Source organism: Neodiprion pinetum, chromosome 1 (assembly GCF_021155775.2).
Source record: "Neodiprion pinetum isolate iyNeoPine1 chromosome 1, iyNeoPine1.2, whole genome shotgun sequence".
Lineage (NCBI taxonomy): Eukaryota > Metazoa > Arthropoda > Insecta > Hymenoptera > Diprionidae > Neodiprion > Neodiprion pinetum.
This window is the reverse complement of record NC_060232.1, coordinates 26,570,432-26,597,321: the sequence shown is the minus strand read 5'-3', so window position 1 is coordinate 26,597,321 and position 26,890 is coordinate 26,570,432. Positions and strand designations below refer to the sequence as shown.

Here is a 26,890-nt window from a genome sequence, read left to right as displayed (position 1 = left end):
AGCGGGCAATTAAACATAACAAAGAAACTTTGCTACGATCCAGAGAGCTGAAATTGAACAATGAAAAACAAAGCAGTTCGCGACGGCGGAGAATAAGAGACGAGATAGTTTTCGAAAATCAAAAAATCGTCGTCGAGCGCTGTTGCGGCGGCGTTGAAATCGCCACGAGGCTAATAAACATTGATTTATCGAGCGAGGAATCGATCTCGGGGTGATTTGTGGTCGCGGTACCGGGGCTGAGGGCCTCATAGGGCCCCGGCGATGCTAGTGGGAGGCGAAAGAGGGCCGGGAGAAGAGCGCCAAGGAGAGGGAGAAGTACGGATCCTATATAAGAAGATGCACTTGCATCTGGACACGCATCTTCTTTGCCTGGATCCTGGTTCAAGTTTACAACGCGTGATATACCGAGCAGATTTTCATCCGGCAAGAGTGCGTACCGAGTATTACGATACGTGGAGATTCTGCTACGCATAGCGCCATGATAGCTGTGAGTAATAAACGCTACGCAACCCATTCATCCGTAAATAGCCCTTTGCGAAATGGGACCAATCATCCTCTTTACTTTGATTGTTTGAATTATTTATAAGCACCACCGTTCTAAGAATAACTGCTCTCGATGAAATATAATCGACGAATATAGGAGCGCATCAAATTACGGCCCCCATTGTCTCTCAGGTCTGTTATCATTCTTATTTATTTTCTTTTTCTTTTTTGAATTCACACGGTGTCGTAATCACAGTTTCAATCACCAGTATGAAAACATGTCAATTCAGATGTAGTTCATTTACCGAGAGTGCAGATTTATCATCCGCGCGACATTTTTTTTGCGTTCGCGTGCACAAATGCGTCAATAGATCAATGAGGAGATGCCTTGCACACGTAATCTCAAGTTCGCGAGGTTCACGCATTACGTGAGTTTCTTCACCGGTTTACAGTTTCACTTCGTCGTTACTCATGCTACAACGCTTAAGTGCACACTTATCTATCCCGGCGGGTCAAACTTAGCGTAAACTTATGTAATCCCACATTCCGAGTAGAATTGTCAATACGGAGTCAATTAGATTATTTTAACGTTGTGTCAGCTTATAATTCGCATTCACACATGAATTACTCAACGTTGTTTTGTCGCTTCGAGCAATTGCACGACTCGTTAAAACGTTTTCAATTTAATATTTGATTATCTCCTAGCTCATACATCGACAAAAAAAGAAGCGTTGATGCTTGTAACTGTATAATTGATTTTAATGTAACATACGGTGATAATCAAATTCACAGCGTTTGAAAAACAAACTTTATCATAAAATGAGTCAGACGTAAAAACCAGTAAGATATCATTGAAATAAAAATATTATCAAATCAATTAAATGAACTCGGAAATCGTTTGAGCGCAATTTTACAGATGGTGGCAAAAAAAAAAAAAGTTTAAACGTCCTAATCGGATTAATTATGAAAAAATGTATAAGAATCATGTGATTGTTGTATTTCTCTCATGCCACAATCTTGTCGTTTGTCCAAATTTCATACGCCAGGGTTAATTTGTTTTCTCAATACACTGTGTCAAAAAATCGTATGTAATTTTCAATCATATAATTAAAATAAAGCGTAAAGATTAATTCATCGTATCACGCATAAGATATTTCTGCATGAAAATTCTTCATTATGTGCTGAGAAGATGAGGGAAAAATTCGTTTCGGACGATTTCTTTACAGAGAATTGACTTACGAATAAAATGTGTTCTTGGGATCACGAGAATCAACTGGCATTCGAAAAACAGTGCATTAACGTACAGTACCTGCTCCAGAATTACCAATCATCAAGGTTCTTTTCTACTATCTAAGGATCGGACGAACTAGAGTTCAGTGGTCCTGGAGCTAGTTTTTTTCAATTTGTATAAGGTGGTAGCGAGATGCGATCAAACTTCGTTTCAAGAGCCTAAAAAATAAGCGACAATTATTCTCATTACTAGGTTACTATCCTGCTCGTCCTGATCGGCTGCTGCGCCGGCACCCCGCTGACAGCAGTTTGGCTGAGTCCAATCGCACCTGTGGGATCCCTGGGACAATATGAGACTCGCGACGGTTTGGGCAGCTATCACTACGCTTACGCGGGGCCTCATCATTCCAAGGTGGAAACTCGTCTAGGCGGAACGACTCAGGGAGGTAAGAAGATCTAATTCAAGATGCAGCGCGCAGGCTTCAGACTTCCTAGCAGCACATATCCATATAAATTGAAAAGGGGGCCGTGTACTTCCGCAATCCTCAAAACACCCGGCTACCTTTTACATTCGAATGGATTCGCCCCCGTTACAAAGTCACGGATTAGACTTTTGATAACACCGTCAGGTCGTTTTGACAGGGTGCGGAGGGTGAACGCGTGGGAATATCGGAAATTAGAAAGGCCGCGACGTCAAAGTTTCAGAGACGCGGAAATCTGTTTTGTAGAATTTCCAAATGTAGAAAGTTCAAATTAGTAAAGGTCCGATTGTAAGGTAGAATAGAATGCTGAATTCTACTTCCTTCTTATCACTTTAAAATAGAAAAAGATTTTGAAACTCAAGAAAACTCGAATGAATTATGGTATTGCCAAAGTTCGAAAATTCATTCACAAGCTAAACGAGCCCTGATACATCAAAATTTAATTTTTTGGTATCTAATAAACAGAGGATATATTTCACTCATATTCGAACCAATCATCGACGTCAGTTTCACTTTTCGGCGCCTGATTCCGCCACGTTTATTCAGGAACAGCGTGCACCGGATAAATTCTCGCACCGACGTCCGAGCAGAAGCCCAACCTTGACTTTGAATCCTCCACCATTATCCACCATAAGCACAGTTAATTACCCAGTTGATCCAATTTAGGCTACTCCTACATAGACGCGAACGGTATCCTGCAGACTGTCGCCTACACAGCGGATGCTCAGAACGGGTTCCGAGTGCAGGCCAGCAACCTTCCGCAACAGGCGAAAGAGGAACTGAGGCCAGTGGAGGACACGCCGGAAGTGGCAGCGGCGAAACAGTCGCATCTCGAGGAGTTGCGGAGGGCCGATCAGCAGAGCGGAAGCGTCGCTCCCCCGGCATTCATGGACTATCTGAACCCGGCGGCGCAAGATCCGGACAACAAGTTAGACGCGGAGAGACCGGATCTGAACGAAAACGGTTTCGTACATTCGAAAACGCAGGCGGAGCAAATTTCCCAAGGCATTCCAGCGCTCGGTGAAAAACCGGAAGTCGTCCCGTCGAACCAACCGCTTCTGCAGGACGCTCATCGCGTCCAAGGGTTCGCCGCGTTACCCGGCGTTCCGCACTACGTCTTTCCGGTCGTTCCCTACAGGCTGATGCACAGTTCGCTACGTCACATCCAGGACTCGCTCGGTCAGTACGATTACACCTATGCCGGCGATACCAGCGCCAAAACCGAGTCCAGATCCTTGGACGGAACAACCCGAGGCGCCTACAGCTACATCGATGCGAACGGACTTCTTCAGCAGGTCCACTACATCGCGGATCACAACGGGTTCAGAGTCGCCGCCACAAATTTGCCCGAGGCTAAATGATTCGCGGTTGGATTCGGCCTTGCTCGCAGGGTAATACGTTACATCGTTAAAATAATACCCTTTCGCGTCCGATCACTTTTTATCATTTGAACTCTGAATCGCAGTCGGGTCCTGTTTGAAAACCATTTTTTATCGTGCCATTGAATATTTCTGATTCCCGAACGGTGCCTCGTGTCTTGTACGCAACGTTGACGTCAGACATGCTGCGAGAAATTGTAGCCGACATTAAAATTTGTAGGGATATTTGAAGAATTTTAAACCTGATTAGCAAAAAACGCGGTACATATCACGAACGCATACTTATATTGCTGTGGAAATTCAACAACGATTGATACGTCGAATTGTAAGAATCTTCAGTCCTTGGGTGCGACCGCCCTGCAAGCTACGTCATCACGTAAACGTGGGAACCTTAGACCAGTGACCTTTAGCCGTTTTCTTTCGAATTTTTTTAATAAAAGACTGATCCGGCTAGTGGAAATTAGCGACTTGCTGGAAACGGGTTTGAATTATTGAACGTTGCTTTTACGGCGGATTCGCCGTAAAGTAGCCGCGTTGAGTGGGTGCCTTCTGTACGCGTTACACATGGTGGTAATAAGTATATAAAAATTATTCGACGATTTTCGACGGGGGAAATAATGCATAGGTAATGCAGCCGGTCGTTAAGCCTGCGAATGATTCATCCCTCGTTTATCCCCACAAAGCTCGTCTCTTGCTTTTTCCCACAATTATAAAATCGCTCCAATGATCGTCACCTCCTTTTCCTTCACTCTAATTCGGATATTAATCTGAAAGCTTGTGGCCCGGCCGGATCTGTGGTTTTGCCACAAGCTCTTGGCACAAGGTGTTGGGTCTTGATTTATTGAATACTTTTTGAACATGTCCCACCGTATCGGAATCCGAGGGACATGTTTGACTTATATTCCTTGAAAAATGTGTGCAGAATAAATTATTATTTCCTACAAAAGCAGACTACAGCATTTTCTCATCACCTATATGTACAATGTAATTAAAGTTTGTTTTTTATTTTTACGAATCTGAGAAAACGTTAGTTTTCAAATTATAACGTGCATGCGTTAAGTTAAATCGTGTACTTGTTTGATTTTTTTTTTCGTTATTACATTAATTTTTTTGTTTGAAAGGTCGGTGATGGCGCTGCGTAAGTGATCGTAAAAATTTAAGAGAAATGTTATCTACGCCTATAAACGCACACTTACTGCTACAGGGGTCGAGTTACTTTATTGGTATTCAGAGAAACATTTTTACTTAGCTATTTTAACTTTTATTATTCAATTTATCTTTCACCAACTGAGTTAATCGTACCGACAATATTTTCTTATTTTCCCAGTATATGGGGTGGATGTATAAATACACACTCTGTATATATCAAACATTTATACATAAATCCGCTATATTATTAAGTTTTCGGAATATATTACCGCACAACATAATTCTCCGACGATAGTTTAATTTATGCCGATCGTCTTCTGAATATTTGAAAAACACATCTGTTTCTCACTCTATACTTTGCTTTTTCCCAGCGTAGTGTTCAAATACGGAAGAAATTCAGTTAGTCAGCATTGTCAGTCAAATGAACCATGAGCGTGGAGAATGAATTTTCTGCAGACGTACAAATATCTTACCCATTCATATGTACGCGGATAATTGACTCACTTACGGATAATTTTCATTATGGGACGTCGTTATACACCATTTAACTGCTATACATACAGAGTTTGGTAATCCCGAGAGACCACCTGTTAAATGAATCAGTCGGCCTCCATTCTCTCACTCACTCGTTTAATTGGCCAGAATGATTTGATTCGTTTTAATCCGGATGAGCTTTGCTCCCCAGTCAGAATTTTCCCCCGAAAATTGTTGTACAGGTAGGTGTAGTTCAGCACGGATTTGAAGAGCGTCGGTTGATACTTTGATACACTTGACAGCTCATCAACGTGAACGCGATGCACGCCGTGTACATCCATTACCGTACTCTGAAATGAATCTCGGCAAGATGGGAATGCGAATTGGATATAGGTATAGAGATTTGTTATCAGTATATATTCGCTAGAAGAAAAATTCCATGATATTGGCATTCAACCGTGATCGCTGGCGTTCTCATGCTGCAACGACGGAGCGTAAAGTTGGATGTTAGGTATTGGATTCCAGAGATTTCCGTAACGTGTCCCCACCTCTTGCATTCAATAATAAATGGGGCAAAGGTCGCACGTACTTGCAATACGGCTTGAAACTTGCCATTTCCACTGCACCGTCGACACGAGTTAGTGAACATTTTTACTTGCGAATAATTGAGTATTTGAAAAAATTGGAATCGTCGATGCTCAGAGAGAAAGGCGAAATGACGAAGGAGATAAGAAGATTTCAGTCGAGTCTGAAATTTGATTGCAGTATAAATAGTCTAGCTATCCACTCTGTGAACCAGGTTGATCAGGGTTAATAGGAAATTGACGTGACGTCGAGGACAATTGGATAGAATCATCGTTCCGTTTGAATCGCGGAGTTCGCGATACTACACGCGGTAGGTTCATACGAGTAGCATGCCCGGGGTCTATTTATACAACGGTAATACCTCCGCTTGCGTTGTAGCCGTAGCGGAAAAGTGGACGTTATCGGAGATATCGAGAAAATTTTGGAGAAGAATTACACGCCGTCGCACAATCGCAGATTTTCATTTCGCAATGGTAATTATGATTCTGATATACAGGCTTCAAGTTCTCCATTTCATATTTTCGTATCAAATAGAATGACAGTAAACTGAAACAACGTATGACCTCCCCGCCCTTGACGGAATTACGAAATCGCACCTATACGCCCCGGCAATTGGATCTAATTCGACGATTTATGACAAAAATCTTGTGCGCGCACTGTTAGAAACTCTTGCCGGAGACAATGAAGCTGCAGTTGGTGTAGACAATTGGATGATGATCTTCCGGTGATAGATCTTAAGCATGTGTATATCATGGCAATTATACGCGTATCAGGGAGAATGAGAGAAAAGAATGAGGCCGTGACCTCAAAATTGATAAGCTAAGATAAGAGGTAACCCCGTATATAAGAGTGTACGAAATGTACGGCGGCTTCTTAGCCGTAACAAGCCCTTCGTGAACGCTGCATTTCAACCGCAACAATTTTATCTTGAGATGATTTAAACGAGTCTATGGCAGAATTACTTCCTGATTTTTGCTTATCTTGTTTGTTTTTTTTTTCATGTATCTCTCAATCGTCTTAAGCGAAACCGGTCATACGGTATGTTAATATTTTGAGTCGCATACTTTTTGTGTTCGTGAGCGTTCGTGAGTTAAAAATGTCTTTGTTTGATCCGGAAAATCACTCAACCCCGTCACCGACGGCTGAAAAGTTGATACAGTACCTTGCGACGCTCTCAGGTAAGTCATCGCGATATTGTGTCGGAAGTATCTGTCACGTTTAAAATTCATCGCACGTTGATTATCCTAAAATTCGAGGATTTTCGAAGACCGAAAAAGGTAATAAAGATTCCCACGAGTATTTGAGGGGATTTTATTTTACTCTGTCATCAACTTGCTAATTTCGTCGTCATATAAATCGGACAAGCAGAGGCTCTACGGATTTCTCAAAGGACTGCGCAGCGCAAATTTAATCAGAAATTACATCACCTTCTCCTTCTCCTCGACGAAATTTGCATCGCACTAATAGTCGAATCTACCTACGGACGGCAAGAAGTAAATTATTTTATTTGTTTCAATACCGCGATACCGGGAATACAACGGTCCATAACCATCCAAAGTGGCACATAAATTCTGGCAATTGGATTTAATGATTATGAACCAAGAATTCTGTGAAAACACAAGTGCTAAATACAAGGATACAGATGTCAAACGATGTCCCAATTCATGTATTCATACAAATAGACAACGTTCGTCAAAAAGTGTTCATTATTCGTCATCAACCTTCGCCATTACGTAACTCGTCTTCTCCGTGACAATGAGGAGCATAAGGACACTTCTGAATAATTCTCAATCATGTTGCTGGATCAAATTTCGGCTGTGTTTAACGGCTTATTATCATCACATTCAAACTTCTGGAACTAAAAATGACCAAGACCAATTGATGACGATGGTAAATGAATGAATACGCTTGATCGTAGCTACCCTGGCCGCGGTGACTGCTGGTAATTATCTCGGCTGGTCATCCCCAGCTCTCCCACTCTACAATCAAAAGGATACGCTAACCTTGGTCGATGACGAACAGTCATGGGTCGGATCCTTGCTCCCGCTGGGAGCTCTCGTGGGTGCCATTCCCGCTGGATGGATAGCCGATAAAGTAGGACGAAAAAAGGCCATACTGATGATTGGCGTTCCTTATTTGATTTGCTGGTTCATCATAGGATTTGCACCAAGCCCTTTATGGTAATTGATTAAAATCCATTTCAGATCTTGGCCGTTTACCTTTCGAACTGACTAGTGTGACCACCTTGCTCACGATGTAGTGCACAATACCAATTTCTGATCGAATCCTGTGATATTTCTCATCGTCTGAAGCTCATTTTAACACTCTTCTAGGCTACTGAGGTCTGGGCACCTAGTCGAAGGAGAACTGCACTTTTGTCGCAATATTTTTCGTTCGTTTATACTAAGCAGTTAAGTTAAGCGGAACTCCAAACAGGGTGGACCAAGTAATCACAGGGTTCTGGCTGCGTTGCGTTGAATTGGAAATAACGCGTCTTACAGTAATTACTTTGCGAATCAATAATGTAATTTTTTTTATATTCACGGTGAAACAGGTTGTTCGTGGCTCGATTTTTTGCTGGAGCTGCAATCGGGGCAACGACAGTCGTGGTTCCGTTGTACGTGTCCGAAATTGCGGAGCCAGCCATTCGAGGTACTCTTGGTGCGTTGTTCCAGCTCCAGATCACGATTGGCATTTCGCTGGGATATTTGACAGGTAGAAAGTTACTTCTATACGGAATTTATGGCACCGTTGATGGTGTAGAATTTGCACGTAATGCGTGAACCTTACAACTGGAAGTACAAGTGGTTGAAGTTAATCCTTGTAGCGCTGCTAAGGTCATTTACACATTTGAGTTGCTGATTTATAATTTATCTGTATAAGTTACACTCTTAGCTGATATTTGAAAAATTTTCACCTATCTTGGTTCGGCAAACATTTTTACACTTTACTCAAGTGTTATACCAGAAAATCAACAAGTGTCTAGACATGACGTGCGTCTAGAAATTGTAACGAAAAATAAGTTTCGACTGGTTTCATTTGCAGGTTTCATTTGCGCGTTCAGGCAACTAACGTAATTTGTATTTTAAGAAATCCAATTCATTTCGACAATTGCGATACGTTCTGCGATTTTTTCCTTCAAGAGCTCGAAAGTTGTTACGATTATTCTAATGAGGTGAATTTGTTTAAAAGTAGGAAAAAATTACAAAGCTATATGTTTGCGTTCAGCTTCTGAATTGTATATCCATATTTCACTGAAATCCGTCTTTTTCAATTATTCTCTCCCTTGTTTCCTTTCTCTCTTTTAATTAATTGTCTATTACTTCAAATTATGATGTGTTATTGCGCGAAAGCAATGCGTGAGACAATTAAAAACTTCCGTTCAAGGCATCTTGCGTAACCTCGACATTTTTTTTTCTTCTGTGGTATTATTCTTTAGAGTTCAGAGCGTGGATGCAACTGGTGGTCAAGTTCAAAGTAAAAAAAAAAAAAAAAATTAAAAAAAAGAAACAACTCGTCAGAGCTTGAGTGCAGAGAATATATTTTAATTGCAGCTGTTTTTTGTACTGCCTGGCCAAAAAAGCTGAGATTAAACTGAGGGGTCTCAAATACGCCTGATGATGAATCCGAGCATCTTTTTTTCAGGCAAAATACGATGATTGCGACTTTGAATCGGTAAAGGTTAAATTGAAAAAGTTGGTCAAACTATTTGCGTTATCTCGTCTTTGTTATCCCCTCTTTTTCTCAAGTTATGTCGGGCTCGAGCCAAAAAAGAAGGGTCGACCGATGGTTCGGTACCCGAGGGTATCACTCAAGTCATCAAATATTAGGATTCGAGTTTATTGAAAACATCCGGGTTCTCTGATGAAATTTCAAGCCTTTCCGTGAATAGGTGGCGATAAAAATTCAATTTACATGGAGGGGGACAAAAGAGGTCAGCAGTGAACAAAGGCGTGCAGGTTGATGGATTTGCCGTATATTGGACCGCGGAAAAACAACGAGTCAGCACCCTGTGCAGTTCATGCCATTTTTTTAACAATTTTTTTTTTATTCAATCCATATCAAATGAGTTATAACCTAATTGCACTAACCGCCGGTGATTGTGGCGCTTCAGAGTTAATTAACCGTGCTAGATCCCGTATAATTATGCAATGAATTTTTTTCCATTCATCAGTGGAGGTGTTTCTTTTTCGTATTAGAAGTATCATTCGGAAAGTTTTACGTGATTTTACAGTTATTTATTTTCCTCGCTGATATTTTTATTCATCCAAGTCGGAACAAGTACCGCTTTATATAAGAAAAATTGGTCAATGGAAATGTTAATTACGTTATTATTTTAATTTCAAATGCTTTACGGCGACACGTGAAGTTTTATGGTAGAATAATTTATGATCTTATCCGCGTTACGAAATTCGCGCTAGACGCGGAAGAATGATACGGAGATGAAGGATAGATTGTTACTTGGGCTATGAGAGAAAATAAAAAGTAAGAAATTTACGACAATCCATGTATAATGTGTCTATAATTAAACACTTATCACAGCCATTTTACTGTTAAAATCTTCAATAAATGTCCAATTGTTGGTTATCTCTCATAATTTACGACTCAGTTTACACGTATTTTCGAATAAATATTTAATTGATAGAAAAAGGGTATACAAGACAGATGGATACTCCTTAATGAATTTCGTTGCGTAATATAAAAGTTATTGGCCGATATAAACACATCCATTCAATTTATTGATCGTTATCGAATGTGAATCATGGTCGGTCATACCGATGGTATTAAACCCTGTCTGCAGCCATATAATGCCAAAATAAATTTCAGCTACTCTTTTTCATGTTTCGAGCCGATCGAAGAAACCAGCGAGTATCGCGCCACGTTCAAAATAACTCGACTCCTGATCTAATCGTAAAATATGCTTTCATCCGTTAGGTTTGATAAAAAATTTGAAATGGATCGCCGTCACCTCAGCTCTTACACCGGCGGCTCTGCTGCTGGTTTTTCTCTTCATGCCGGAAACGCCGGTGTGGTTGATCGGCCAAGACCGTCGAGATGACGCGGAGAGAGCCATGGAGCGACTTAGGGGCAAAAGTTACCCCTTTCAGCAGGAGCTTGCGCAGCTCGAGAGCAATAGAAAGTCTCAGAGGATGCAGAAGGCTAACTTTGCAGAGTTGAAGAATCACAAAAGGGCCGTGCTGATATCCTTCGGTGAGTCCTTGGGGTTATTCAATCACGCTGTGAGCTTTTATGCTCTGACGACTTCCAATTTTCTCTTCCAGGACTTATGATTCTCCAACAACTGTCTGGAATAAATGCCGTAATCTTTTACGCCGAGGAACTTTTCAAGGTCGAAGGGTCGGCTCTTAGCCCAACGGCTTGCACGGGCATCATGGGTGTCGCCCAGGTCTTCGCAACCTGCGTATCCATGCTGCTGATCGACAAAGCCGGCCGAAGAATTCTTCTCATGACCAGTTCCAGCGTCATGGGTCTTTGTCTTATTGCCGTCGCCCTGCATTTCTATTTTCAGGTGAGTTCTGTTATGACTTTAATCAACGATCGGAGAGTGAAAGTGGGGCTGTGGAAAGGATGCATAAGAATTACAGAACTGTCGCAAACTTTGACGAATAGACGATTATTTCATCTCTCTATGTCCCACTTCATACTTGAATTGCAAGTTTTTTTTTACGAGTATCGTAGTAATAAGCTAGTAGCTAGACGTTGAACAAAAAAAATACTAATAAAGTATAATTCGCTTATCGTCAAGTTGTACGTTTATGAATAATATACGGTCTATGCCTTTTGGTTTATCAAAAGAATTCCTGTGTATAAACCAACTAATGATGCGAATCTCGCATGACAAAATAACAATTGGGCGAATGAAATTCATTCCGTCTGGAAGTAGTATATAATTTGACTTTAAGCGGCTCTAACAACCAGTGCTGAGGTTTCGCTGGAAATATTTTAAACTTGACGTAAATGGGACGTTGAAATAATTTGATACACATAAGATTTAGTCGTGATAAAATTCATTTGATGTACACAAGACCTTGAAAATAGAATCTAATGCTTGCTGGATCAGTAAAATCATTTTATCGAACTTGCACGCGTGCTCAGTGTTCCGATTAAATCCTAACCAGTGGCTTTAATCAAATACGCGCACCAACTCGATATTTGCATAACTCATTACACGCACTCCTAGATGACAAGTAGAGCGTTTATTATCGAAATCCATTCACCACATTTTACCTCCTTTCCGGACAGTCTGGAGTACAATCGACCGGCATCCCATGGGCGCCTCTGATATTCTTAACGATCTACGTAATCATGTTCGCCATCGGATTTGGACCAGTGCCTTGGATCATGGTGAACGAAGTGTCGCCGACAAACGTCGTGGGCACAATCGGTTCCGCGGCAGCGATGTTGAATTGGTCGCTGGCCTTCGCGGTGACAAAGATTTTCATCAACATGAAACTCGTCATTGGCTTGCCGCTGTCATTCGGCATGTTCGCATTGATATGCTTAACCGGTACTATTTTCATCGCGGCTATCATACCCGAAACAAAGGGCAAGACCAGGGAGGAAATTCAGATGAAATTGCACAGGATCAGGAAGATGGAAACGAAAAACGACACCGTCGCTAACGACCAAACTACGCTGTGATCTAGTAACGATCGCGAGGTCATCATGGAGTCACGGGATATGATAAGAGGGAATGGAATGGGATGAGTTCGACGGACGAAAGGGGCGCTTATCGCTCATCCCCTGAAGAACAGCGAAAAATTCAAGATTCTCGTTTCGAGCAAGGAAACCCGGGTCCTTCTTTTATCATGTTGATGGGGTCCCGTGCTATCCAATGTCACACTGTTGGTCCTCGTGGTCCTTCTCATTTTTTAACTCAGACTCTATTACCACGGACTCTTCTTCTTTACAGGGATGCAAGTGACCTATAAGTTAGACCCAAGATTACTCTGAATTGGGGTTGTGACTTGATTTGTTACTAAAGCAACTGCGGAAGCTTCATTTCTTCTACTTTCGGACTTGAATTTTGTCTCTCATTACATTTCTTGTTGTAATGACAAAGCATTGATCCGTTCTTGATCTAATCAACGGATGGTTTTCACTGTGTTTTTTCATCCGTTTTTCCCTTCGTATTCTAAGAGAAGGAAAACCTGAAACAATCACCTTACCACCAGGTCCTTTAATGCACTCGGATCGAGGATTTAAACCGAATAGAAATTTCACGCTGTAATTGCGGTTATCGATAATTTCGATTTTTGTCCACCTTCACTGGCTCTTGTACATGAGTGTTAATCCCGAATCGACCATTTTATATCGAGGAAAAAGTAAAGAATGAAATGTCTTTTTTTTTTCATTTGTAAAAGCTTGTATGACTCTGACAATTAAGTGAATACGATATGGTATAAGTACCCCATGAATATATATAAACTGATTTACCGATTTTAATGGATTTATGGAACATACTACTGGCAACAGAATTACACAAACCTTTTGTCATAACTTTATCATTAGTATATTTCAACATTATTGACTTCTCAGAGTTCGTCATAAATATTAGATTTAATTGTATATAAAAAACGGAAACGCTTCGAAGTGCAATTACATTTAAGATCATAAAAATTCTCACGCACGTGCCAACTTTATGTGTCTGGAAAAACATAATCTTCTTTTTAAATAAATCGTATTGTTTATTTTTAAATGAAACTATTGGGCATCGCCTTGCCATCACATTTTGACGCAAGAATGACATTGCATTTTTAGTTACAAATGAGAAACGTTTTATGTAAAAATTGGAGGCACCGTTTCAACTCGTTATGGTATAAGATGATTTGATTATGCTGAGGGCGGACTCTTAGGTGTCAAACGGAACAAAATACTGGCTTATGTGATTGAGAAAAAAAAAAATCAAAAATCTTCCCTCTGGCAAATTTTTATTTTTTTTTTCCAAACTTCCGGGTCAATGTATTCTGGGAAAAAGTTCAAACAACTTATCATTGATTATTGGCGAAAGAACTTTGTTACACGCAAAATGATCATTTCAAGAAACTCGCCCAAGTACCGGTTTTTTCTTGGTAATGAGGTATACGTCCGACTGTGTATTGACAGTTGCAACTTTCTGTGATTAAAGTGTTTTTCCTTATACGAATAAATCGTAGGGCCCGAAAGAAATGCCGATCGCAAAAAGGATTTTACGCATGTCGCACTTTCGCGAAATAACCAATATAATATATATATATATATACGAGATACATAGATATAAGTACGTGTGCGTGTACACTGTATGCGGCATATAAATTTGAACTCAATTAACGTGTTTGTATAGACATATGTACAGTGTAAATTACTGATAATAGTAAACCAAAAATTGGTAATAATAATCACCATACTTGGCGTACTGTGTTTTTTTATTCAATACCAGACTTTACTTAAGAACAAAGAGAGCATAAGATCAAGTGTTACCTGCATATTTGCTCATTAGGCTGAACAAATATGGCAGTGATGTTAGAAAATTTTCTAAATGATTTCCCAATAGTGCAAATAATAACACCGTCAATAAGACCATGGATCTTTGGTATGAGCCAACGGCTAAGAATAGCCGAGTCATTGTGAGATCAAGTGATCGACCGGTGATGGATATTTATCGTTTCGAGTACTCTCCGAATACAATGCCATTGTCAATATCTATTCAATTCACGGCGCGGTTATCAATAGTCCGCAATTGATCTATGTTGGGCACACAGACATACCGGGAACAGTTACCTTAAATGAGGTCATGCCTTGATAGGAAAGGGGCTGTTTAGAGATGACTTCAGATTTGTCATTGGCAGCGCAGATGTTCAGCCAGATGTGTGAACTCGCAGTATGACGCGTGGCGCGAAACGGTACCAGGTACAGTTTCGTCGTCTTAAAAGTCTCTAAGGCATCTGAAGTCTTTAAAGTGACACCGAGTCATGATTCGTCCGCTCAGAGGCTTGTATTAAACTCAACGAATAACCCAACGTTACCGTATCCGTACACCTTCGTTTCGGATCTTTCCGATAAATTAACGGATAGATAGACGGAATTTCCGTGGATCAAAAACGGCTAGTGGATATTGGCGCCATATTTCTGCAAGCATTGCACACATCACGTCGGTTGGTCACCGTGTAAACGAAGAGAGGTTAGTGCTATTCGCGAGTTTAATGTGTGAGGGAGAATTGAAACCGTTACATGCGTGACATCGGGGAGGGTGAGGAAAAAAACTGAATGTTTGATAAGTCGGGCTGTCGATATTTATTGCCGGGCATGGTCCTGGACTCGGGAGAGAAGCGCACTCCGGACTCTTGCCTCGTTGTTAGCGCGATACGTCAGAGCGATGCGAACCGATAAGGAAATTAATGTTCAATGATATTGGTATCGAATAATAAATACCTAGACTACATAGAAGTCGGACCTTTTACTATTGCTGTACGATTCAACCGGTTTAACCAGCCGAGACAGTTCACTTACTTAATGAGCTAAAAGGCAACCGGTTGAAGTTGTTTACTTGTTAACGTAGTCAACATAGTTGACTGGTTAACCGGTTAAGCCAGAGTTAACTAGTCGACTACGAATTCACTAAGAAAACTGATGCTACGAACGAAGCATAGGGTTTATGAATTAAGGTTCCTAAATGAAATAAGTCTTGTTACAGCCTTGATATTTCAATTCGTAAAGAGGATCGTTTTACATGCTTGTTTGGCCAGTTACACGCCGGCTGATTAGTCGTTGTTAATTACGATACTAGTTAAATATGATGACCTGTTAGCTATTTCGATCGGTTAACCTCAAGTCAACTGCCCAAGTTAACCGTTTCAGCCGATTAAGTCAGTTAACTACTACTACTTATTAAAAATTCAAATGAAAGATTCTTGCATCACGTGTAGAAATTGGTGAAAAAAAGAAAACAACTTTTTCTCGGCGCCAAATCATTAAGACACTGATCGTTTTTATATACTTGGTGAGTGCCCGATGAGGCCGTGACCTTGAACAAGGCTAGATGAGGAGACACCCTGTATATAAGAGTGTTCGAAATATGCGGCGAGCCTTTAGCCGGGACGAGATTTTCGCGAACGGTTCATTTCAATCGCGTTGACGTTATCTTGTCGGATTAGAAGCAGGTCTCTACATTGGGGACGCTCATTTCCCCTGCTTGAAAAGTTCGATAGGATATGAAAGACCACGACACACTGTTCGAGAATATCACGTAACAGTAAACTATGAAAATACATTGTATCTGAATAGTTTATGTCGTATCGAACTCTTTAAGCGTGCTGTCTGATTCATATTATATCCTAAGTGAAACTGTTTGTACAGTACATCGTCATTTTGCGTGATACAGTTTGTGTGGTTGTGTACAAAAATGACCTCATCAATTCCGGATGATATTTCACCACCGATGCCTACGAGTAAAAAGTCGACGCAGTACCTTGCAGCCGTTTCATGTAAGTCCCAGACCTGAAATAGTAATTATTTTTAAGACACAAAATTTCGTTATGTATCTTAAGCGTTTATCACGTTCGAAATTTCACCCGCTATAATTATTTTGAAACTTGACAATTTTCAAAGATCCGAAAAAATATTAACATTCCCGCGTTGGTTTTAGAACATCTTCTTTCAATCTGTGAAATATACTAGGTTTTCACCTTCTGACCTCGAGGCTACTTTAATCAAAGCAGATGAGGCTCTTTCCTGATTGCTCGTGAAGTCAGGAGGCACGAATTCAAGTACAAGAACCATAGATCTACACCTAGAGAAAAAATTAGAAGCAATTTGTTTTAAGTATTTGTCTTAAGGCATTAGCATGTGGGTTTGGTCTAAAACACACTTCGATTTAAACAGTTTTTTAAACGGGTATTAGAAGGACAAGGTCGGATTTTTACATACTGTTAGTACATAGTTTCTTAGGTTTTTTTTTTTTTTTTTTTAATTGTGAAATATCTATTTACAATGGACTTATTGTTAGTCTAAAAAAATACTCGGCTGCGGCGAGGTCAAACGGCGTGAATCGAATCTCAAAATTTATTCGTCTGATTGTGTTGAAATTTGGAGAGATTCTCGATAATAAAATTTCCTGATTTAAAAAAAATATTCATTGATTTGTTAATAATAAACGTTTAAAATTGAACTTCTTCTTTACTGGAATACCTTTTTCACGATTACAATTTTTTTTTTAAAAACTGTCTGGTCACACAAAGAACATGTAATATTAAAGGATCCGTTCTTTCAAGTCAATCGGATGAAAAGATTTTGAGATTCGATCCACACCGTTAGCCCACATCGCGGTCAAATGTTTTTTTTTCTTTTTTTTTTTTTAGACCAAACTCTTATGCTAGTGCCCTAATGTGGCCTGGTTTACTTAGAAACAGTCTTTGGACCACTCAAAGCATCATTTTAATTCTGGAGATTGGTTCTTATATCCAAGGTGTGAGGAATGAAAATTGAAGCCATACAAGGATGAATACAGACGGCAAAAGTGGTTCAAATTATTTTTCAACTCTTCTCCCGAATAGAAAGACAAATTGTTTAAGCCCCGAGAATAATGTTAACTTGACACCGTAACTTCACGTTTCAAGATCTTGTTAATAATTGCTGATCAATTTTTCACGAACGTCTATGTGCAGGCGTTATATGTATAATGTATGTAACACATGTTTGCACAATGATGACTCGAGCCTAGTTGAAATGTTCCCCGATGCAAACTGAGCATCTGATTTGGCTTTATTAAACTGAGATCCGATTATATTCTTAGCAAAATTGGTCAAACTCTCTCGGACTAATTTCTAAATAGATAGTTTCTGTGTTCAAGGATAACTCTCGAAATCGGTCAGTCTGATTTGTACGGTTTCCTGTCTTTAAACTCGTCTCCGTTTATCATCGATTGCCTATTAGATTGATTAACTCAACTTAATTCTATCATCTGCAATAATAAGTAACTGATTAAAAAAGTTGATGCAATGATGGACGGTTCATGACAAAATGTTTACTATTCACCGTCAGACTTCAGCGTTTCTAAACTCATACTTGTTTGGTAACGCAATGGTTCGAAGGGCACCGGTGATTAGTCGTAAATTCATACGTCACCAAATCTAGCCTCGGTTCGAATTCCTTGAATAAAACGAATCGTAAACATAAGATAAAATGAAATGAGCAAGTATTCAAATGCATGATTATGCCCAACCTTAGCTACCCTGGCCGCCGTGACTGCTGCCAACTATATCGGCTGGTCATCCCCGGCACTTCCGCTCTACAATCAAAAGGATACTCTAGCTTTGAGCAACGACGAGAAGTCATGGGTCGGATCCTTGCTCGCGCTGGGTGCTCTTTTGGGTGCGATTCCTGCGGGATGGGTAGCCGACAAATTTGGAAGGAAGAAATCCATACTGATGATCGGTGTACCTTGTTTGCTTTTCTGGTTCATGATTGGATTTGCACCAAGCACGTTGTGGTAATTATTTAAAGATCCGTTTAAAATTTTTGCTATACGTCTTTTGGATTAGTAGATTTGACACTCCCGGCCTACGGAAATTCTACATAATCAGCCGTACGGTCGCAAGTTGAATTTGACATAGTTTGACGTTATTAAAGTTGGGCTAGTTGAGGAAGAACGCCATTAATTCTCATTGCATTATTCTTCATCGATTCATTCCGAGTAACGTTAGCCCGTTCACTTTAAAATGAAATCATTGACTTAAAACGCCTTCATTTGAGCAAAGAAACACTTTTTGGATGATTTAGGGATGTTTTGGACGTGTTTCAGAAATTGAGTTTTTTTTTCCACGATTTGCGCTCTTCTCGCAATGTGAGGATAGTTCTACAAAATAAATAGCGGCAACTGATTTGTCAAAGAATTTGACCGCTATTTCATATACTTGACACAAATTATTTAATACTCATTATATGTATATCGAGAACATAATAAAACGAAAATCAACATTGTGCACTACAGTGTACCAAAAAGCGACTGGTTTAAAACGAACGCCTAACAAGGTGGATCCAGTATAGAGAGTTTCAGCGGTCTTGAATTGAAAACCAAACGTCGTGCAGTAATTAATTGGTGAATCGTTAATATAACTGGTATAATGTAATATTCATGTTGAAACAGGTTGTTCGTGGCTCGATTTTTGAGCGGAGTTGCAAACGGGGCAACGACAGTCATCGTTCCGATGTACGTTTCCGAAATCGCGGAGCCGGCTACTCGAGGTACGATTGGCTCGCTTTTCGAGCTCCAGATGGCGATTGGTCTTTCGCTGGGGTGGTTGACAGGTAGAATGACACCATTGTACTTCGTACTATAGGCTGAAAGATATTTGCGTGCCATAATTTATTTTATTTTTCTCTCTGAAAGTCGACGCACGTGAAATGTGCAAAATTTTTCGCACCTTATTATTATATGGCAGAGTTAACTCAGTCAAGCAGAAATTACACTTATCGTTGATTACGTGAAATTCGCATTTAACGCGAAGATCTTACGCCTGGATGAACAAATGGCTCAAGTCAATTCAGATGTCCTTAATTTTATCATACATTATTGATTCTCGTCTGTACATTACACGTGTCATTTTTTTCCGTAAGCTTACACCTGTTTCCATTTGTTCAGCAAACAATTATCATGCTTATCCCATTATTGAACTATAACTACGCGTGGCTGGTTATTATTCACAGGCATTTTATACCGCAGACTAATTCCAGACGCGTTTTGTTGGAGATTTATCAAGCTTGGAACCAATGTCACACTGTTTCACCAAGTCATACTATCACGTTTCATTACGATCTATCTTTCTTTACTATCTTGTATCTCGCTCCCTTTTTCAATTAACTACGAGTCCACTACGTCAATTTGTGAGGTGTTATGGCGTGGAAGCTGTGATTAAAATCTCGCGGTAAAGGGGTCTCGACTACTTTCGTTGTTTTCGTGGCATTTTTCCCGACACTCAAAGCAGGGGATGCAACTGGTGGCAGAGACCAGAAAAATATCATTCTACGACGGTAAATGAGGTCACTTGGGGTAATAAATAAACCGAAACCATCACGAAAATCTCCAGTGCAGAGAGTCAGAGAGTCGCGTTGTAGTCGGAGCTGTTTCTTTTTTCTTCTCCTTGGACGGTGCACCTACCAACTGAATTTAAAAGAGATACGTTGTTAACAGGCCAAAAGATGAAACTCAAAGTCTTCGAAACGGAGAAATTACGATGGTTGAATCCTAATAGATTGGCAAAGGTCAAGTTGCAAAAGTTAGCGAAACTGGCTACCGCGCTTTTCGTGCTATCTAAATGTCCTTGTAGTTCCATTGATCAGTTCAGTCATGCCACATTTGAGCCAAACGAAGGTCACACCGATGGTTCAGTGTCCAATGATGTTAGTTAAGTCATCATATATTCGGAGTCAGATTTGGTGGAAACATTCGGGCTTACCGTGAAACTGTAAACTCTTTCGCGTATTTTAGTCGGTGTCAAAATTCAGTATACACGAAGACGGGATCAGAAAGGTCAATGTACAAGCCTAGTAGGTGCGCAAGCCGACGAATATTCCGTATAGTTCACGACGGAAGAATCACAGCCAGAATTATGTGTGTGTTCAGACACATTCGCCTCATTTTTCTGCCGTAGCTATAGACGAGATGGGATATAATGTAATTCTAATTGGAGTAGTTGCGAGTAATTGCGGTGCCTCGCGGTTAATGAAAGCACGATTGATAATAAGTAATTAGGCGGCGAAGAATTTTGTCACCACTCAAAAGTCATAACAAGTGCCGAATATCAAGCTTTCGCAAAACGACTGCAATCCACTCATTTCGCAGAAATGTACAATATTCTACGTCAGAAAAAATGTTTTGAGGTATACGAGTTTCGTATGAGTGAGAATTTTAATTCGGTGAACGTTTTCGGACATTCACATAACAATAAGTCACAAAGTATGTATGGGGCATTCCGCGCCAAATCAAGCAATTACACCAACTCTAAAGGAGTACCCTGAGTTGTTTCTAATTTTTTTGAGTGACTCTGTTTTGGTGCGACTTTTGAAATCAACACGTTTTTGGCCGTAACATAAAAATTCTTGAAAAAGTTGTGTCAGTTATCAAAATTTTCAAGTCTTAACCAAAATTGGACTGGCGTTCGCATCTGTTCTTTTTTCACATTTTTAAAGAAATAAAATTGAAAAAAATTATAACGATGAGTCAGTTTGCTAAAGGCATCCACTCAAAGATTTTCGTACGTAACACCGGATTTTTAAGAATTTTGGCAGATTCTTATCGACTGATGAATTATTTGTAATTTTATCAATTTATGTTTGTCTTGAGGAATAAAAATCTCTTCAGAAGAATCTAAAAAAATTCTCAAATTCCGGGATTGTGTATAAAAATGTCTGAGCAGTAACCCATAAAACACTAAGCATTGCTTCTAGTTTTTATCAATTTGTTTTTCTTGTAAAGCTCAAATAAGAGTAGATCCGAACGTAGGCCGACTTTGAGTCTAGCTTGAAAATTTTTATATCTAATATAAAATTTTTAAGACTTCTTAAGATTTTTAAATTACAAGCAAGAACATATTGCTTTCAAAAATCAAAAGCAAAACAGATTTCCTCAAAAGAAATCTGACAAAATTCAGAGTACTCTTTCGGAGTTGGGATAATTGCACCAAATAATTTTGAATAAAATCAAAAATGGTGAGGGTCCGACATTGGTTGAGTTGGCGTGGAATGTCCCATACATGTAAATATAATTATATGGATGAGTGTTTCATAAATTTGCCTGAAAAAAAAGTAGTTGCCAATCTTGTAGAATATGTGACGCAAATAAAATGTGAATTTCAATTGGAGATTAGTGGTATAAGCGTGGGAACGATACAAGCGAAATATACATATATGCATTACTCGAGCCTGTTTTTTCTCAAACATTGTAAAAATAAATTTACCCATTCAACAGGTTTGATCGGGAATCTCAAATGGATAGCCATGACCTCAGCCACTATACCGGCCGCCCTGCTGCTGAGCTTCATCTTTATGCCGGAAACCCCGGTGTGGTTGATCGGCCAAAATCGTCGAAAGGACGCCGAGAGAGCGATGGAGAGACTCAGAGGTAGAGATTTCCCGTTTCAGCAGGAGCTTGCGCAGCTCGAGTTCAACAAAGAATCCCAGAGCAAGCAGAGGGCAGGATTTTCGGAGCTAAAGAATCACAAAAGGGCTGTCCTAATCTCCTTCGGTGAGTCTGGGAATTCCAATCACGAGCTGTGAGCTAGTTTGAAACTCTTCAATCCTCTTCCGCAGGACTTACGGCTCTCCAACAACTGTCCGGAATAAATGCGGTTGTTTTCTACGCCGAGGAGCTTTTCGTTGCCAAAGAATCGGTCCTCACCCCGACAGTCTGCGCTGCCATTATGGGCGTCGCTCAGGTTCTTGCGACAGTCGTATCAACGGTGCTGGCCGACAAAGCTGGCCGGAGAATCCTCCTCATGATCAGTACGGTCGTCATGGGTGTCTGCCTCATCGTCGTGGCAGTACATTTCCATTTTCAGGTCAGTTTTTGTTCGCTTTCACCACTCTCACCGAGTACATTAGTACCGAGTTTGGTGAAAGTCGAAGAAATAGCAATCCATTGAACAGTCGAACTCTTCAGCACTTACAGTTCAGTTACGTTGTGCGTACGTACAATGGCAACATACATGCTTCTTATATGATATAACACGATGGAATGTTCTTTACAAGCAAATCAATTTCCCTCAAGTAAACCGTAAATTCTTTCTCTCGGTGGAAATTTAATCACTGTCAAGGTTAACAAAAGTACGAACCTGGTACTCCGCATCGGTATTACACCTAGTCCATAAACAGCACGTATCTCAATGAAATCCTTGTACCATGTTATGCGTTTTTCCTGATCAGGCTGGAGTACAAACGAACGGTATTCCATGGGTGCCTCTGATATTCTTCACAATCTACATAAGCATGTACGCAATTGGATGTGGACCAGTACCTTGGATCATGGTGAACGAAGTGTCGCCGACGAACGTCGTGGGTACGATCAGTGCGGCAGCGGCGATGATCAATTGGTCGCTGACCTTCGTGGTTACCAAGGTTTTCATCAATCTACAGTTCACTATCGGTCTGCCCTTGACGTTCGGTATGTTCGCCTTGTTGTGCATGATCGGTACGATATTCGTCGCGGTCGTCGTACCGGAGACGAAGGGCAAGACGAAGGAGGAAATCCAGCTCCAACTTCACAAGATCAAGAAAGCACCGATGGATGTCGCACCGATGGAAATCTATACTATCACTACCGAGCAGACTAGGCTGTGATCTGGGAACAATTGTCAGCGCATTTCGGATTTGCGAGATGTGATAGCTTTGGACGGAACGATAAAGAATAAAGGATAAATTCGACGTGTGGATCAAATGGCGCATCCCTCGTCCCTGACAGAATAGCACATTCAAGATTGTTAATAGAAACGAGAAACCCGGTTGATTCTACTTTCACGTCGCTTTGACGGCGACCACTGCCATCCGAATGTTACTGCATCATCGTGGATTCTCATCATTTTTTTTTTCACCTCAAGGCACACTGCAGCTTCCCGAGAGAATTCGGAAACTGAGTTTTAACTTGAGTCGTTACTCAACCACAAGATTCACTCTTCTATTTTCGTTAGCAAATCTCATCACTTTCTATTTAACCTCTCCTACTAACCGAAATATCAATTTGTGTCAACTTTAATTGACAAGATTTTTCACGTTATTTCTTACCCATTGAATCGCCTTATTACAATAGAATAAAATGTCATCCAATTACCTGAAATCATCACTTCATTGCTGACTCTCATTTTTGAAAAAACAAAAATATCACGGTGGTAGATGCGGATCCTAAGCGAGGCGGTAAAGATCCATAGTTGATTGGAACTTCCAGCTTGTAATTTTGATTATTGACAATTTCGATGTTGACTTACTTTTCATGGTACTCGCGCAAGGGAAAGTGGGACAAAACTGACTCTCTACCTGTGTAAAAAACAAATCATTTAAAAAATTTTCCAGCTACCGATATGAAAATATTCTGTTGCTGAAACTAAATTTCACTTGATCTCACAAAATCCTGCGTTGCCTTGACAAAAACTACTCAATTTCTCAGTGTTTCGTTTCGCATAATTTTCTACCGTGATACCATCTTGCCCCGCTTTCTCGTATAAATAGGTGTGCGTACATGTGCTATATTTTGGATTTTAGAAGAGGCGTAGCTTATATATTGTATGTATACATATATTATAGGTGTATGTGTCATCCAGTTTTTAACAGTTGGTGTGTAGTTATATCTCGAAAATACATCGCACTAGCATTGTGACTCGCAAATATTATTGACCGTTTCATTCGCGTGCTAATTGGTTGCATAAATATTTTTGCGTAGTTTGAAAACTTCATATCTATACACTTACCACGCTTCGAATCATAGCATTCCATTGCCAGTCAGTTCAAAGTTTTCGAGAAGGCAAAAAAACTTTTGCACTACGTATTTGAGTTTTACGAGTGAAATATACCGCGCGAACACTTTGTGCGGAATTATGTTTAATCTCAGAATAAGAGTGAAATAATTCAGTTTAATTACACCTTGTGAATTAATCGATAACTCTAATGGGCGAACATAGGTGTTTTAGCCAACGAAAAATTTTGTTGGTTCACATTAATTTATAATGCTCAATAATTCTCTTGTTTATTCTTATTATCATTGTTGTTGTTGTTGTTATTATTATTATTAATATTATTATTCCTTTGTCAACATATTGCAGACGTACCTGTAAGTTAATAATGACAAAGTTAGTTTCTTTTGGCCTGTGCTCTAACCATTTTACATTCTCTGTATACATATTTACGATATAATTGAAGAACGTACTTTATTTATTCCTTACATAATGTATAACTTGATGCACCAATCAGGATATCCTGTTTCCGTGGACGAAACATTTAAATAGTAAAGAAGCGTTCAATTTGTATTTACATTAATTAATAGTTAACAACAAGTATTATTCATTCACATATTTTTTTTTTTTTCTTGAATTTGATTTAAGCGCTAAGCCCCTTGACGACATTCGTCACACGATGTGTCTTACGATTCGATCGATATTTTATATACGCATACATACGTATAGATATACGGTCTATACATTACGAGTAGATTTCATTTTTTCTCTTTGACAGATGAAATAAACGTGAAAATGTACAATTTCTTAATGATTATGTGCATGAGTATGCGACTGGCTGACTTATATTTATACGCGTAAGTATTTCTTATATTTGTTCATAGACTCGATATGAACGTGCTTTGATTGTTTTTTTTTTTCTTTTTTTTTTTTAATCGAATTTTTCTTATCGCGCGTATTATATCAATATGATGTACCGATGTGTACCTTGACTAGAATTACTTGTCAGTTATAAATGGAATATCATTATGTTCCACGTTGAATGATTACGTGATTTTTATTTTCTTAGGCCAGTGCTCTGGCGCGCCAACGTCGTCGAAAGGGTCTTCCGTAGAAGAAAAGCTTAGTTTACGTCGTAGGGCTGACAATATCCTGCTTTCCAAATTAATGTTAGTTTTTCGTGAAATATTTTCTCGGAAGAATATAATATGCGGTATAAAGTGAATGTGAAAAAAAAAATAAAAATATATACAAGTACCAAAATAGAAGTAACTTAAATTGGACAGAGGACTTCTTGCGGACTATGGAGAGGCAGACAAAGTAAAACGCGTAACTAACCAACAATATGAAATATGTGTCCGACGCGTATAGAACCGCGATCTTTGAGAATGTCCCTTTTCAAATTGGATACCTTGAAAAAAAGACTCACAAGAGAAAAACCGAATTGATACGAATGTGAATAAGGTTGAACCGCGAGACTTAAGGCAGCCCTCTAGCCCCGCAAAGAGTTGCCCTATCGTCTCTCTTGCAGTTGCACCGAACTTTTTCACGAAATTATTACCCTGGAAGTCCTTGGATTGAAAGCCACCCTCTGCGCGCCAGACCTGACTTGCTATAGTCACCTGGAGTCGCTTTGCGAATGCGCGTTGTGATCCGAACCCGGATCAGGATCGGAATCCTCAATTGAGACGCCGTGATGAGGCGTCCTCACCGAATAGCTAGGACTTCGATCGCATCTGAAATTGAAACGTGTAAATTTCTTATTCTAGCGCGCACCGCGTGTCGTCAGATTCTCATTTAAATCGGTAAATGACCCGATGCTCCTTAGGGTCAAATTTATACAAATTCTTGCAGAAGGCACGGTGAATAAATTGTCTTAATTTTAAAAAACCTGTATCGGGTGAAATATTACTGTCAGGAAATGTCATAAAACGTCCAATAAACTTCGTAAAACTAGACTCGCGTAATTGATGCGTTTATTCACGAAAGATTTTTTCACGTTCGCGAAAATTATTTTCAACGGTGGAATAGTAGGTACCTACATAATTGTGGGCAGAAAGAAAGCCAGAAAATTATGTTCGAAACTGGAATCCGCGCTACAGGTAGGCAACCGATTTCTTCACCGCCTCGGTACGTGGTTGTAAATCTCCACGAGAAATGAGTAATTTGAGTAATGCACAGTAGGAAATATAGCTTATATGCTCCGCGTTGCATCGCTACTGAGATTTACTGCTGTAAAGAAATCCCATTCTCGGTCGTCACGTCTGGTCTGCGGCATTCTTACGTACCTACCAGGCGTTGGATGGATGAAAGAAAGAAGGAAGGAAGCAAGAAAGGAAGGAAGGAAGGAAGGAAGGAAGGAAGGAAGGAAGGAGGAGGAGGAGAATAAAAACGGGCACCCACACACAGCATCGTACAAAAGATGCAAGTACGCGGAAGGCATTTACATCAGGAACATCACGAGTAAAGATACGAGAGGGTTATTACCGCAATGTTGGGTAATATCGTTCTCCTGCACTACGTCTTACACACCTTAGCGGGTACGTTATGCGTCGCGGACAGACGTGATACATTGTAGACGTATGTGCTATCACTTTCCAGACATTATGATACGGACGCGATGTGCCAACGACGCTATTCTACCTCAACAATCTCCTCAACCAACTTCCGGCAG

General features: G+C 40.1%; 6 protein-coding genes across 12 annotated transcripts in view; 4 read left to right on the top strand and 2 right to left on the bottom strand.

Moving 5' to 3' along the window:
• LOC138191194 (uncharacterized) overlaps nucleotides 1–26,890 on the bottom strand; it is a 214,539-nt gene that overhangs the window by 34,664 nt on the left and 152,985 nt on the right. The window lies entirely within an intron of this gene.
• LOC138191195 (uncharacterized) overlaps nucleotides 1–26,890 on the top strand; it is a 195,967-nt gene that overhangs the window by 40,965 nt on the left and 128,112 nt on the right. The window lies entirely within an intron of this gene.
• CPR16 (cuticular protein 16) lies at nucleotides 354–4,520 on the top strand. The gene is made up of 3 exons (XM_046623616.1): nucleotides 354–487; nucleotides 1,967–2,159; nucleotides 2,862–4,520. Exons 1-3 carry the CDS (start codon nucleotides 479–481, stop codon nucleotides 3,554–3,556), a joined length of 897 nt encoding a protein of 298 aa, XP_046479572.1. The 5' UTR covers nucleotides 354–478; the 3' UTR covers nucleotides 3,557–4,520.
• On the top strand, nucleotides 6,103–14,189 carry LOC124217506 (facilitated trehalose transporter Tret1-like). Of its 2 annotated transcripts, none has more exons than XM_046623367.2 (6): nucleotides 6,103–6,255; nucleotides 7,701–7,962; nucleotides 8,337–8,497; nucleotides 10,718–10,993; nucleotides 11,065–11,312; nucleotides 12,047–14,189. In XM_046623367.2, exons 2-6 carry the CDS (start codon nucleotides 7,901–7,903, stop codon nucleotides 12,443–12,445), a joined length of 1,146 nt encoding a protein of 381 aa, XP_046479323.1. In that variant the 5' UTR covers nucleotides 6,103–6,255; nucleotides 7,701–7,900; the 3' UTR covers nucleotides 12,446–14,189. The 2 variants fall into 2 exon arrangements, with proteins under 2 accessions (XP_046479323.1, XP_046479238.1); XM_046623282.2 differs by lacking the exon at nucleotides 6,103–6,255 and adding an exon at nucleotides 6,810–6,960.
• On the top strand, nucleotides 14,675–24,730 carry LOC124217400 (facilitated trehalose transporter Tret1-like). Of its 3 annotated transcripts, none has more exons than XM_046623140.2 (7): nucleotides 14,675–14,963; nucleotides 16,164–16,266; nucleotides 18,008–18,269; nucleotides 18,927–19,087; nucleotides 21,747–22,022; nucleotides 22,088–22,335; nucleotides 22,700–24,730. In XM_046623140.2, the coding sequence occupies exons 2-7, from the start codon at nucleotides 16,185–16,187 to the stop codon at nucleotides 23,111–23,113; spliced, it is 1,443 nt and encodes a 480-aa protein (XP_046479096.1). In that variant the 5' UTR covers nucleotides 14,675–14,963; nucleotides 16,164–16,184; the 3' UTR covers nucleotides 23,114–24,730. The 3 variants fall into 3 exon arrangements, with proteins under 3 accessions (XP_046479096.1, XP_046479001.1, XP_046478906.1); XM_046623045.2 differs by having other exon boundaries at nucleotides 16,139–16,266; XM_046622950.2 differs by lacking the exon at nucleotides 14,675–14,963 and adding an exon at nucleotides 15,017–15,032 and having other exon boundaries at nucleotides 16,139–16,266.
• Oamb (Octopamine receptor in mushroom bodies) overlaps nucleotides 24,665–26,890 on the bottom strand; it is a 121,074-nt gene continuing 118,848 nt past the window's right edge. For all 4 annotated transcript variants that reach the window (XM_046622671.2, XM_046622621.2, XM_046622458.2 and 1 more), the window contains one exon: nucleotides 24,665–25,952. In XM_046622671.2, coding sequence (XP_046478627.1) covers nucleotides 25,835–25,952 — 118 coding nt within the window. In that variant the 3' untranslated portion in view covers nucleotides 24,665–25,834. The remainder of the gene's footprint in view (nucleotides 25,953–26,890) is intronic.

Coding starts and splice junctions, on each gene's coding strand:
- CPR16 (XM_046623616.1), top strand. Junction 2,160..2,861: donor AGGCGGAACGACTCAGGGAG/GTAAGAAGATCT, acceptor GATCCAATTTAG/GCTACTCCTACATAGACGCG.
- LOC124217506 (XM_046623282.2), top strand. CDS start 6,879: ATGTCTTTGTTTGATCCGGAAAATCACTCAACCCCGTCACCGACGGCT. Junction 10,994..11,064: donor GGCCGTGCTGATATCCTTCG/GTGAGTCCTTGG, acceptor TTTCTCTTCCAG/GACTTATGATTCTCCAACAA. Junction 11,313..12,046: donor CCCTGCATTTCTATTTTCAG/GTGAGTTCTGTT, acceptor CTTTCCGGACAG/TCTGGAGTACAATCGACCGG.
- LOC124217400 (XM_046623140.2), top strand. CDS start 16,185: ATGACCTCATCAATTCCGGATGATATTTCACCACCGATGCCTACGAGT. Junction 22,023..22,087: donor GGCTGTCCTAATCTCCTTCG/GTGAGTCTGGGA, acceptor CCTCTTCCGCAG/GACTTACGGCTCTCCAACAA. Junction 22,336..22,699: donor CAGTACATTTCCATTTTCAG/GTCAGTTTTTGT, acceptor TTTCCTGATCAG/GCTGGAGTACAAACGAACGG.